A 14868-nucleotide genomic window follows, 5' to 3' on the forward strand; every position below is an offset into this window, starting at 1 on the left:
GCCATATTTGCTATGCCATGTCTGGGCCACTTTAGGTTCAAATTCAGATTCACCAGTAATTACTGTCCCTCACCTTTGCCAAAACTGGCCCAGATATGTTTTAACATAATTGGGCCACATTTGCAGCACTTAATGTGGGCCAGTTTAGGTTTACACCCTGGTTAGCCAGTGTTGACTTTGCCATATATTTTCCAAATCTGGCCCAAATTTGGTGTAATGTATTCGGCCCATATTTGCTATGCCATGTGTGGGCCACCATAGGTTCACATTCAGATTTGTTAGTGATTACTGTCCCTCATCTTCTCCAAAACTGGCCCAGATATGTTTTTAAGAAAACTGGGCCACATTTGCTGCATTATATGTGGGCCAGTTTAGGCTCACATCCTGGTTAGCCAGTGCTGACTTTGCTGTACTTTTGCCAAATGTGGCCCAAATTTGGTGTAATGTATTCGGGCCATATTTGCTATGCCATGTGTGGCCCGCTTTAGGTTCATATTCAGATTTGCGAGTGATTTCTATCCCTCACCTTTGCCAAAACTGGCCCAGATATGTTTTAACATAATTGGGCCACATTTGCAGCACTTAATGTGGGCCAGTTTAGGTTCAAGCCCTGGTTGGCCAGTGTTGACTTTGCCATATATTTTCCAAATGTGGCCCAAATTTGGTGTTATGTATTCGGGCCATATTTGCTATGCCATGTCTGGGCCACCATAGGTTCAAATTCAGATTCACCATTAATTACTGTCCCTCACCTTTGCCAAAACTGGCCCAGTTATGTTTTAACATAATTGGGCCACATTTGCAGCACTTAATGTGGGCCAGTTTAGGTTCAAGCCCTGGTTAGCCAGTGTTGACTTTGCCATATATTTTCCAAATCTGGCCCAAATTTGGTGTAATGTATTCGGCCCATATTTGCTATGCCATGTCAGGGCCACCATAGGTTCACATTCAGATTTGTTAGTGATTACTGTCCCTCACCTTCTCCAAAACTGGCCCAGATATGTTTATAAGAAAACTGGGCCACATTTGCTGCATTATATGTGGGCCAGTTTAGGCTCACATCCTGGTTAGCCAGTGCTGATATTGCTGTACTTTTGCCAAATGTGGCCCAAATTTGGTGTAATGTATTCAGGCCATATTTGCAATGCCATGTGTGGCCCACTTTAGGTTCATATTCAGATTTGCGAGTGATTTCTATCCCTCACCTTTGCCAAAACTGGCCCAGATATTTTTTTAAGAAAACTGTGCCACATTTGCTGCATTATATGTGGGCCAGTTTAGGCTCACATCCTGGTTAGCCAGTGGTGACTTTGTTGTACTTTTGCCAAATGTGGCCCAAATTTGGTGTAATGTATTCTGGCCATATTTGCTATGCCATGTGTGGCCCACTTTAGGTTCATATTCAGATTTGCGAGTGATTTCTATCCCTCACTTTTGCCAAAACTGGCCCAGATATTTTTTTAAGAAAACTGGGCCACATTTGCTGCATTATATGTGGGCCAGTTTAGGCTCACATCCTGGTTAGCCAGTGCTGACTTTGCTGTACTTTTGCCAAATGTGGCCCAAATTTGGTGTAATGTATTCTGGCCATATTTGCTATGCCATGTGTGGCCCACTTTAGGTTCATATTCAGATTTGCGAGGGATTTCTATCCCTCACCTTTACCAAAACTGGCCCAGATATGTTTTAACATAATTGGGCCACATTTGCAGCACTTAATGTGGGCCAGTTTAGGCTCACATCCTGGTTTGCCAGTGCTGACTTTGCTGTACTTTTGCCAAATGTGGCCCAAATTTGATGTAATGTATTCGGGCCATATTTGCTATGCCATGTGTGGCCCACTTTAGGTTCATATTCAGATTTGCAAGTGATTACTATCCCTCACCTTTGCCAAAACTGGCCCAGATATGTTTTAACATAATTGGGCCACATTTGCAGCACTTAATGTGGGCCAGTTTAGGTTCAAGCCCTGGTTGGCCAGTGTTGACTTTGCCATATATTTTCCAAATGTGGCCCAAATTGGGTGTAATGTATTCGGGCCATATTTGCTATGCCATGTCTGGGCCACTTTAGGTTCAAATTCAGATTTGCGAGTGATTTCTATCCCTCACCTTTGCCAAAACTGGCCCAGATATGTTTTAACATAATTGGGCCACATTTGCAGCACTTAATGTGGGCCAGTTTAGGTTCAAGCCCTGGTTGGCCAGTGTTGACTTTGCCATATATTTTCCAAATGTGGCCCAAATTTGGTGTAATGTATTCGGCCCATATTTGCTATGCCATGTCTGGGCCACTTTAGGTTCAAATTCAGATTCACCAGTAATTACTGTCCCTCACCTTTGCCAAAATTGGCCCAGATATGTTTTAACATAATTGGGCCACATTTGCAACACTTAATGTGGGCCAGTTTAGGTTTACACCCTGGTTAGCCAGTGTTGACTTTGCCATATATTTTCCAAATCTGGCCCAAATTTGGTGTAATGTATTCGGCCCATATTTGCTATGCCATGTCTGGGCCACCATAGGTTCACATTCAGATTTGTTAGTGATTACTGTCCCTCACCTTCTCCAAAACTGGCCCAGATATGTTTTTAAGAAAACTGGGCCACATTTGCTGCATTATATGTGGGCCAGTTTAGGCTCACATCCTGGTTAGCCAGTGCTGACTTTGCTGTACTTTTGCCAAATGTGGCCCAAATTTGGTGTAATGTATTCGGCCCATATTTGCTATGCCATGTGTGGCCCACTTTAGGTTCATATTCAGATTTGCGAGTGATTTCTATCCCTCACCTTTGCCAAAACTGGCCTAGATATGTTTTTAAGAAAACTGGGCCACATTTGCTGCATTATATGTGGGCCAGTTTAGGCTCACATTCTGGTTGGCCAGTGTTGACTTTGCCATATATTTGCCAAATGTGGCCCAAATTTGATGTAATGTATTCAGGCCATATTTGCTATGCCATGTGTGGGCCACTGTAGGTTCACATTCAGATTGGTTAGTGATTACTGTCCCTCATCTTTGCCAAAACTGGCCCAGATATTTTTTAAGAAAACTGGTCCACATTTGTTGCATTATATGTGGGCCAGTTTAGGTTCACACCCTGGTTGGCCAGTGCTGACTTTGCCATAAATTTGCCAAATGTGGCCCAAATTTGGTGTAATGTGTTCGAGCCATATTTGCTATGCCATATGTGGCCCACTTTAGGTTCACATTCAGATTTGAAAGTGATTACTATCCCTCACCTTTGCCAAAACTGGCCCAGATAGGTTTTACCATAATCGGGCCTCATCTGCTGCACTCAATGTGGGCCAGTTTAGGTGTACACCCTGGTTAGCCAGTGCTGGCTTTGCCATATATTTGCCAAATGTGGCCCAAATTTGATGTAATGTATTCGGGCCATATTTGCTATACCATGTGTGGGCCACCTTAGGTTCACATTCAGATTTGTTCATGATTACTGTCCCTCACCTTTGCCAAAACTGGCCCAGATATGTTTTAACATAATTGGGCCTCATTTGCTGCACTTAATGTGGGCCAGTTTAGGTTCACTCCCTGGTTACCCAGTGCTGACTTTGCCATATATTTTCCAAATGTGGCCCAAATTTGCTGTGATGTATTCGGCCCATATTTGCTCTGCCATGTGTGGGCCACAATAGGTTCACATTCAGATTCGTCAGTGATCAATGTCCCTCATCTTTGCCAAAACTGGGCCAGGTGTTTTTTACTTAATTGGGCCGCATTTGCTGCATTATATGTGGGCCAGTTTAGGTTTACACCCTGGTTAGCCAGTGCTGACTTTGCCATACATTTGCCAAATGTGGCCCAAATTTTGTATAATGTATCCAGGCCATATTTGCAAATTCCATGTGTGGCCCACTTTAGGTTCATATTCAGATTCGCCAGTGATTACTGTCCCTCACCTTTGCCAAAAATGGCCCAGATATGTTTTAACATAATTGGGCCTTATTTGCTGCACTATGTGTGGGCCAGTTTAGGCTCACACCCTGGTTAGCCAGTGCTGACTTTGCCATATATTTGCCAAATGTGGCCCAAATTTGATGTAAAGTATTCGGGCCTTATTTTCTTTGCCAAGTGTGGGCCACTTTAGGTTCACATTCAGATTTGCCAGTGATTACTGTCCCTCATATGTGCCAAAACTGGCCCAGATATGTTATAACATAACTGGGCCACATTTGCTGCAACATATGCGGGCCATATTTGGTTTACACCCAGATTAGTCATTGTCGGTTTTGCCAGATTTTTCCCATAGGTGGCCCACATTTGGTTTGTGATATTTGGGCCATATTCATTAATTATCATATGGGCCACTTTAGGCTCATATTCAGATTACACATTGCCATGAGTGCCGCATCTTTGCCTAAAAAGGCCCACATGTGATTTAAAATATTTGGGCCATATTTGCCATTTTACTTGTGGGCCACATCAGGCTCACATACATTTTATCCGGGCCATAAGAAGGCCTGCAGTGCCGCATCATTGCCTGAAGTGGCCCACATCCGCTTGCTATCTGGGTATCTATCTATCTATCTATCTATCTATCTATCTATCTATCTATCTATCTATCTATCTATCTATCTATCTATCTATCTCCTTCCATCCATATCAGGGCTATCTATCTATCTATCTATCTATCTATCTATCTATCTATCTATCTATCTATCTATCTATCTATCTATCTATCTATCTATCTATCTATCTATCTATCTATCTATCTATCTATCTCCTTCCATCCATATCAGGGCTATCTATCTATCTATCTATCTATCTATCTATCTATCTATCTATCTATCTATCTATCTATCTATCTATCTATCTATCTATCTATCTATCTATCTATCTATCTATCTATCTATCTATCTCCTTCCATCCATATCAGGGCTATCTATCTATCTATCTATCTATCTATCTATCTATCTATCTATCTATCTATCTATCTATCTATCTATCTATCTATCTATCTATCTATCTCCTTCCATCCATATCAGGGCTATCTATCTCTCTATCTATCTATCTATCTATCTATCTATCTATCTATCTATCTATCTATCTATCTATCTATCTATCTATCTATCTATCTATCTATCTATCTATCTATCTATCTATCTATCTATCTATCTCCTTCCATCCATATCAGGGCTATCTATCTATCTATCTATCTATCTATCTATCTATCTATCTATCTATCTATCTATCTATCTATCTATCTATCTATCTATCTATCTATCTATCTATCTATCTATCTATCTATCTATCTATCTATCTAATCTAGTATCTAATTATCCACAATTACAAAATAATATTGATCTAAATTATGTTGTTCATCCTTTTATTTTATTTTTAAATAAGTAAAACTATGATCATCTAAGTAAACAAAGTGAAATAATGATAAATGTCTTGAATTTTTATTGCGTGAAAATTGACATATCTGTTTCACAAAAAAAAGAGGACTGTCCACAGTTCTGGTGCCTAATAAAGTTTTTTCAAAATTGAGTGTTTGTTTATCAAGGAGACAACAGAGGCAGAGGAGCCTGAGATGAAATATGAGACAGGTAAACACCACTTATTTGTATATGCATTTTTATTGTAAGTTCCAGTCTAGATGTAAAACTAAGCAAATAGAGTGAACATGTTTAATTGTGTGTATTTAGGACACATGCTAGTTTTAACAAAACAAAATGGTCTATTTATTAGCAGCCATTTTAATCCAAAAATGTTTTAAATGTAATTTATTTAATACATTACATTACATAACATAATATGTAGTAAAAAATAATCAGAAATCCTCTGTGGGTTAATTGTAAGGGAGGAATAAAGGACATCATGCTACAGATACATAAAAGGACCACAAGTTAAGTAAAGAAAAAAGATTCCTGGAGACTCTTCATCCTCTTCGCTGCTCATCTAATCCAATTGAGCTCTTGAGCTGTAGTCTAAGAATAGTAGGCTAGTTCAATTTGCAAAAAGTTTCGAGGGCCCACAGACATCAGCTGCTTCTTAGTGATTAGACACGAGTAGTTTATCAGTAAAAGCATTTTTGTATGGTTGTACGATACAGTATGCTGGAGCAAAGGCTGGGTCACTTGTGGCGTTTGGTAACGGAAGGTAAACGAAACATGTAGTGATCCACTGGATTAGAGTGTGTGCACTGGGACTGAAGGCATCAGAGGGAGATCCGGGCTGTAATACACTGAATGCTAGAAGGTAAAATCTATTATTATTCCTAAAATGATAGATCACGCTTAGTAGCTTTAATTTGTGTAATTGTATAAATCTTTCTTGATTTAAAATAATGAAGTTTTAAGTTAAGATTAAACAACCTCTTGTGTTTGCCATTGATTTAAGCTGGCGCCATAACTTGGTCAGCTATATTAGTTCAAGCTATTTAAAAAGCTACAGTGCTGAGCTGTGATTAGTGTAGTATCTCAGACTTTTTATTTACCCAGGGAAGGCCTAGAACCTCTCGATCAGTACACAATGCAAAAAGAAGGATATAAAGAAAGTGCACTCTTATTTTCCTTATATATTGTTTATTTATTTAACCACTGCTCCCATCAGTATTGGTGCACAAAGGCTACGTTGTTTATTGAAATATCCTAAGATTTGATTATTGTAGGAATGCAGTGAAGAATGTTGTGTCTTTTCTCTCTTTAAGTCCATGCATGAGAATGTACATGCTGAGCTTCCTATACTGAGAATCTGGGAGAGCTTAAACTTATTTTGAATATGTACACAGTAGGCTTAGTCAAAATCTACTAAGGGTTAAACATGGAACAATAGTTTTCATTTTTCATTATTTACAAGATGATTTGCATTTTCATAGATTTAAATAAAATACGTTTGTTTTAAGAGACAAGAATAACAACATTAAAACCAACACTGGTAAAAACTTAACTTGATATTCTAAAGTCAGTTAATTAAAGATTGATTAACAGTGAATAAATGTATAATTTTTGACAAGCCAAAAATGTCAGTCTCTAAATAACATGTAATTTAAGCCACTAAATAAATTCCGTAAAATAAGAATGATGATGAGCAAAAAGCATTTCGAACATAACAGTTCACCCCTTACGCACATTATCACTTCCCTTAATAGATTAGAATATTATAACTTAAAACATATTAGACATATGCCTAATGTAACACACACACTCTGAATAGCTTACTTACCGGCTAAGCTATAAATAAGTATTAACTTTCGATTAATCTGTTTTCAAATCCACATCATTTGAATATCATGATGTCTGTCAAAAATAATGTGCACAATACACGCCGGTATTTACGCAAGGTCCAGTTAGTGTACGTAGCCTGTTTCCTGGAAAGCCCACACTTACCGGATGTTTTGAACGCGTTATCGATTTGCGAGAAGAAGGAGAAAATCTCTATGGAGAAAATAGAGGCCAACATGTCTGTCAGAGATGCCAGCGTGCACAATGCATAACCCACCACGTGAGTAAATGTGTCCTTCGTTCATTCGCTGAAATTGAATGAGAATGATCATTGAACTGAAATAGCCGAAATAACGTGTTGGACCTATGTGTTGGACTATAACATGCAACATGATTTGGATGGGAAAAAAATTATGCACCAACTTCTGATTGTGACATCCTGGTTTGAAAACAAAAATGCAGTTATCAGTTTGATGAAATTTTGTTTATTTTTTTTTCAATTAGGTGATACATTTTTACATAATTCATTACATTTAAAGACCCTATAGTAGATTTTGACTCATATAATTGCTATAGGCCTATTGATTTAACTGTTTTCAGCATTTGCGTGCTTTAAACTAAGACAAAATTAAGCATGCTATTTCTGACAGGCCACAAAAAGAATCTCAAGGCTTCCCAATGTTCCGACCTACACATCTGCAGGTCCTGCTTAACCCTCTTTGGAGTTCAAGCTCATTATAGCATGGGCACGTTCTGTTTGTGTGTGCGCCTAACCTGAATATTTGTTGTTCTGTCTGATCTTATTTGTTGAGTCAGTGAATAACATCAGGTCTCCATAAATAACCTATTTTTGTATTTTTGCATTTAGTATATTTTGTTTTGTTTGTTTGTTTGTTGTTGTTGTTTTTTTTTTTACCAGAGGTGTTAATTCAGTCGGTCAACACAGAGTATATTTAATTAACTAGATTGTGTAATCTCCCTGTATTGGCACTCGACCTGATCTAGTTTAATATAATAAGCCTCAAGCGAGGCAAACAACAACAGACTAAATGTAAGGTTTGGAAAAAACTACATTAATTCATTTAGCCTATTATTTAAATATATTTTATATATTTAAATATATTTTATATAGTTGATTTACATGTAGGCATAGTATAGGCTATTTTTGACGGCATTGAAAATTCATATTGAAGTCTTTTTCAAATAGTTCTTCAAATTAAGCTACAGTAATTACAGAAATATCCTAATTTTTGAGAGCTTATTTTAAATTTTTTTGCTCTGTGTTCCATTAAAGGGATAGTTCAGCCAAGAATTAAAATTCTGTCATAGTCATGTTTATGACCCCCCCCCCCCCCCCCCAATACAATAAAAATATTTTATTGGTTTATTAAATGAGCTTCCTCATATACCAAAAACGTGTGTATAATAAAGTTAATTTCGTTGGTGCTCTAGCAAGCTATTTCGAGTTTTTTTTTTTTTTTTTTGTACTAACTGGAACATTCTTTTGAGAAGTAAGCTACATATTGAATAGTTCAGAGATGTACATGCGCTTGATATGAAATGTCTCCCCCTGGCTTCTGTCTTGTGTAGTTACAGTTAGACAGTCTGGAATAAATTAAAAGACTTCAGGAAACTCCCTGTATTGTTCAGTATTTTAGCATGTGAAATACATACTGAAAAAGATGTGAATTAGAATTACAGATATTACAGTTATTATTATTATTATTATTAGAATAACAGATACAGGTATTTCAAACTGGGGAAAAACTGACTGAAATCGTTTGCCATAATTTGTGTATTATGCACATTGAACTAAGTAGAACATCAGAATGAATGACAATGAAAATAAAAATGTAGTAAATTAAAATCAGTATATTTGTTGTTTGCGCTTCTCCAAGAATGATCTGAAAATGAAAAAAACAAAGAAAGAAGTTTTTTTTTATGTGTCCTCTGAAGTCCAACCTACAGTGATTATGCAAAACAACTGGCACATTCTCGGCTAAGCTTGTTCTTTTGATAGTTGGTATGAAGTCAGCATAAGATAAAAATAGATAATTGTAGACAAATTTAGATTCACACATCACACATGATAAATAATGTAATTGCACAATATTGTTATGAAACGGGTGATGAGAGCACTGAGAGAGTCCCTGCTGATCACTTTGTTTAGGCTCCATCTTCTTCTTTCAACAGATTTCTCTCCTCCTCCATCAGCCAGTTAGCTTGTGTCTCTGCTTCTCAGGTATCTGTCTCGCGACTCTGCAGGATGAGCAGCACATTTGTGACCCTCGCCGAGGTGCTGGAAGCCAGAGGAGGACCGCTGGAAGAGGACGAGATTTGGTCCCTCCTGCTTGGCTCGGCTGAATCACTCGTAGACCTGTCCTACAAAGGTAAACATGTTGACCTTGCTGTTATTTGTTTATTCCTGCTGGTGAAGAGTGCAGTCCATGCAAGATTAAACGAACGTGGGTATGTTTTTCTAGGTCACAATATCTGCAACATTATAACACCTGCATCACTGCTCTTGTCTGCGACTGGGACTCTGGCGTTCAAGAACTGTGCAATGACAGATGAGGTGTGTGCCTTCACGGCCCCAGAGATGCTGCAAGGCCGTGCCATCTCCACCAAACTAGCCATGGAGAAGGTCAGTTTCATTCAGCCACATCAGGAGGTTATTATACACTTAACCTGTGAAATCTTTCAACCCCCAACAGACACACTGGGAATATCATTGGCATTATACTAGCTAGTATGCATTTCAAATCAAATCACCTCCTTATCATCAAATGACAGATTTTTATGAAGATATATTTATACACACTGATGCTTGAGATGTTATTGGTCATTCAGTGTTTCTCTACTACTAATAATGATACAATAATGCTAAAATAATAATAATAATAATAACATTAACACTAATAATACTAATAATCAAATAAAATTAGCTAAGGTCTGACAGACATCTGGGCTTGTGAATATTAATAAAGTTGCTTGAGTTCGCTCGAACTGATTTGCTGAAATCCAAACCTGGACGGGGATTGGTGAGCTCTAGCCATAGTGCGCTGTAAAGATGGAGAGGGTAAACTTAACGGTCTGTGGTCCAAATCACTGTTTTCAAGCTTTATTTAAATATTGAACAGCTCTGTTTACACACACCCTTATAAATGGGCTAACACATTCTTTCCTGTCAGGTAGTGGCACCCTAAAGCCGCAATAGGACATAGCACACAGTGAAAATATATCTGTGCTAAACTTATTCTTGTAAATCTATTGTCTTTGGCATAACTCAGTCACTCACAAGTGGAATGTAGCAACTTATTAGGCAATAGCTTATTACAGACATTAAAGGGGGGGTGAAATGCTGTTTCATGCATACTGAGCTTTTTACACCTTTAAAGACTTGGATTCCAGTCCTAAACATGGACAAAATTTCAAAAACTAATGTTGGACGTTTGATGGAGTATTTTTCTATGTCAAAAATACTCCTTCCGGTTTCTCACAAGTTTCGGAGAGTTTTTTTTCGAGTATGGGTCAGCTTGACATCGATAGAGCGGAAGGTCCTTGTATGGGCCGTACGGGCTCTTCTCCCGGTAGGGTGTGCGCGCGCGTGACTAGAGCGAGAGAGGAAATGCACGCCCATAAACACTTGCTCAGATGTAGATCCAGTCGTCCGTGAACACTTATGTCGCGCCGCGCTCCACTTTATTCCTATGGGTGACATCAAGCGACTTCAAAGCTTCAGCACAGCATTCCGGGAAGGCAGCGCTGCATTTGAACCGATTTAAACGCAGAAATGACGGGAAGCTTCATAACATCGATTCAGTTGCGTCACAAAGTGGATTTCCACGGTCACTGCTGCCACAGGACTTCACCAAATCATACCAAAGAAGTGTGTTTTTGACGGAGCTTTGGAAGCTGGTGGTGAGTAAAACTGCTTCAAATGTCTGTGTTGTTGGCTATCGTCGCGTGAGTAAACATCAGTAAACGACACGATCGCGTGCTCCGTCATTCAAATGCGCTAACAGACTCCATTGTTGTTCTATGTATAACGTAACACTAGTCTGACGTGCAAAACAGTTTTGCTTGCTACTGCTAAGGTTTAGTCGCATACAATAGTCCATAAACCGAGTCATGTCATCATAAACTGCGAGTAAAGACACACAAATGTTGACAGGCTATTAAATACAGTACATACCACAGAGACGGACGTCCTGCTGTTGCTGTTTCTCCTGTTCAATTTATTTCAGCCTTCTGAATTTGATTCTGGATCATATCTGTATTACTGTATAACTACATTTTTTTAGAACTACAAACATGGCAGACGTGAGTCCGACAGTTAAGTAGAAAAGTTTAGATAACACTGCAACACAGCATTTTGAACTTTTGTAATTATATATTTGGCCATTAACTTTTAAATGCATCATATTTATTTGCAAACACGAGCAGTATCTACACGAAAGACTCACTAATGGCAGATCAGGATGCTACTACATTTCTCTCCAATACGGTAGAGTTAAATTAAGTTGAATGTGTAGGATTTTAACTGTGACGAGATGATTCACAGGGCTGTTTAAACAGTGACAGGATTCAAGCAACTAAGCGACAGAGTTGTCCGTTAAAGATGATGTAGTATGTCCCAAAGCTTGCATACTTTTCTGCTACACTGTTACGACCAGCTCGGTTTAAGTTGCAACATAAAAGAGGGATCAAACACCAACGTTTAATCAAAGTAAATTATATTTATTGGTATTAACAAATATAACAATAATTACAAATAACAAACATAAGTCTAGGGAACTAAAGAAACAAAGATATAAACAAAATATTAAAGCTACATGATATAAGAAAGGTACAAGAAAGAAACTAAATGAAAAGCAAAGAGCCACTCCCGTGAGAAACTATCCCACAGAGAGTGCTAACTCAAATGAAAACGAAGAGCACTTAAATACCCTAATCTACAAATTATCAATTAAGAAGAGGGTGTGACTCAGAAACTCCCACAGTCTGCCACCAATGGGTAGAGAGAAACACTCAGGGTCGTTACACCTCCCACTCCAAAAAGAGGTTCCCTAAAGAACCGACAAAAAAGGAAAACAAACAACAAAGCAAATTAATATATAGATATTTCACAAATGCACGAAACATTCAGGCCGTTGATACTCATCCTAGCAATCCCGTTCCAGTTCACTCTCGAATCCCCTGGGCCCTAGGGTTTCAAAGAGAGATAGAGAAAGGGAGAGAAAGAGAAATAGAAAAACACAGCCCATACTGAAACAACTTTTACACCCGGGAAAGAGCATCTGCAATCAAATTATCCTTGCCACGGATATGTTTGATCAGCAGATGAAAAGGTTGTAATGCAAGACTCCATCTCATAATTCTCTGGTTTTTACCACGCATTCGGTCTAAAAATGTCAAAGGATTGTGGTCAGTATAGACAATAATGGGACCACAAATTGAGCTCAAATAGACTTCGAACTGTTGAACAGCCAACACAAGAGCTAAAGCCTCTTTTTCAATCGTAGAGTATGCCAATTGATGGCGATTACATTTTTTTGAAAAATAACTAACTGGATGTTCGATTCCATCAGCATCTTCCTGTAGGAGAACAGCACCAGCACCACAGGCACTGGCATCAACTGCTAAGAGGAAAGGTCTCTGGAAATTAGGTGTAACCAATACAGGCGCATTGGCTAACAGGGCTTTAGCATTATTGAAAGCAAACTGGCATTGTTCAGTCCATAAGAATGGTTTCTTCGGACTCAACAAATCAGTCAGAGGAGTAACTACACTGGCAAAATTCTTACAAAACCCTCTGTAGTAGCCTACCATTCCCAGGAATCGGCGGAGCTCACGGCGGGTACCAGGAGTAGGAAAACTACTAATAGCATTAACTTTAGCGTCGATTGGCTTTACACAACCCCGACCAACTACTTTGCCCAAGTATGTCACAGTAGCCTTTCCAAACTCACACTTGGCAAGGTTAATAGTTAAATTGGCTTCAGCCAGTCGTACAAAAAGTTCTCTAATTTGGTCAAGATGTTCGGACCAAGAAGAACTAAACAGAACAACGTCGTCTAGATAGGCCTCACACCCTGACAACCCGGACAGTACTCGATTTACCAATCGCTGAAATGTAGCGGGTGCATTTCTGACCCCAAAAGGCATAACGGTGTACTGCAGGAACCTATCAGGTGTCACAAAAGCAGACAATTCCTTAGCACGAGAAGTCAAAGGCACTTGCCAATAGCCTTTCAAAAGGTCGAATTTGCTAACAAATTGCGCAGAGCCAACACGATCAACGCAATCATCGATTCCAGGCAAGGGGTAGCAATCAGGTTTAGTTAAAGCATTGAGCTTCCTGTAGTCAGTGCAAAAACGATAAGATTTATCCGGCTTACTCACTAAAATACAAGGAGAGCTCCAAGAACTGAAACTGGGTTCTGCCAAATGATGAGAAAGTAAATAATCAACCTCTTTCTGAAGCAATTCCCTTTTTATAGGATTTACTCTGTATGCATGTTGTTTTACAGGTGAAGCCGTACCAACATCAATATCATGCTCAATGATATTAGTTTGGGTAGGGATATCAGAAAAAAGAGAGGGGAACGAATTTACCAACTTCATTATATCTGTCTTCTCAGAGTCAGATAAATGAGATAAATGAGAAGTCAAATTGGCAAGAATTTCAGAATTATTTAGTCGCCCTTCCACGACTCCTCGAGAAGGATCGTTTATTTCGTCCGTAGCCATTTGATCTGCATTTTCCCCCATCTTTTCAGATACATCTAAACTGCTTCAGCTAACAAGAGTAGTTGATACAACATCAACAGACAAAGAAGTCACAGGAGTCACATAAGGTTTTAATAAGTTAATATGACAAACCTGTAATTTCTTTCGGCGGTCAGGAGTATTTAGTAGATAGTTGTTATTAGGGAAACACTTTGCAACTGAATATGGTCCAGCAAACCTAGCCTGGAAAGGACTTGTAACCACAGGTAACAATGCCAACACTTGATCACCAACTTGAAGTTCTCTGGACTTGACCTTACGGTTATACAATCTCTGCATCTTCCCCTGGGACTTACCTAATTTACGTTGGGCAATAGCTCTAGCTTCATAGAGTCGATAGCGAAAGCTGCTTACATAGTCCACCACATTCTCTGGAGGGTCAGAGATCTTCCATTCGTCGGCTAAGACAGCAATAGGTCCCCTAACAGTGTGTCCGAACACTAGTTCATTAGGACTGAACCCTATGCTCTCCTGCACGACTTCACGGATAGCTAACAACATCCAAGGAAGTCCCTCTTCCCAATCAGAGTCAAGCTCAACAGAATAAGATCTCAAAAGTGACTTCAGGGTCTGGTGGAATCTTTCTAGCGCCCCCTGACTCTGAGGATGATAAGCACTTGAGATGTTATGGGTAACTTTAAGTTGTTGCATAACTTTAGCGAAGTGTCGAGACATGAAGTTTGAGCCCTGATCAGACTGAAGAGTATTAGGAATGCCAAAAATGGACATAAAACTCGTTAAAGCCTTTAAAATTGATTTGGTAGTAATCGATCGCAAGGGATAAACTGCAGTATAGCGTGTGGACTGACACATTACAGTTAGTAAATACGCATGTCCAGCCTTTGATCGTGGCAAAGGACCAACACAGTCTATAATGAGATGCTCAAA

At 39.0% G+C, this 14868-nt stretch overlaps 1 protein-coding gene across 5 annotated transcripts in view; it reads left to right on the forward strand.

The window, feature by feature from the left end:
• Positions 1 to 14868, forward strand: part of ptpn20 (protein tyrosine phosphatase non-receptor type 20) — a 78024-nt gene that overhangs the window by 19529 nt on the left and 43627 nt on the right. For 3 of the 5 annotated variants that reach the window (XM_067420646.1, XM_067420651.1, XM_067420650.1), the window contains exons 1-3: positions 5480 to 5571; positions 9431 to 9578; positions 9672 to 9832. In XM_067420646.1, coding sequence (XP_067276747.1) covers positions 5563 to 5571; positions 9431 to 9578; positions 9672 to 9832 — 318 coding nt within the window. In that variant the 5' untranslated portion in view covers positions 5480 to 5562. Of the gene's footprint in view, positions 1 to 5479; positions 5572 to 7343; positions 7469 to 9430; positions 9579 to 9671; positions 9833 to 14868 lie in introns of those variants that run through there. The other 2 variants (XM_067420649.1, XM_067420647.1) reach the window with 2 other exon arrangements.

Source organism: Pseudorasbora parva, chromosome 17, assembly GCF_024679245.1.
Source record: "Pseudorasbora parva isolate DD20220531a chromosome 17, ASM2467924v1, whole genome shotgun sequence".
NCBI lineage: Eukaryota > Metazoa > Chordata > Actinopteri > Cypriniformes > Gobionidae > Pseudorasbora > Pseudorasbora parva.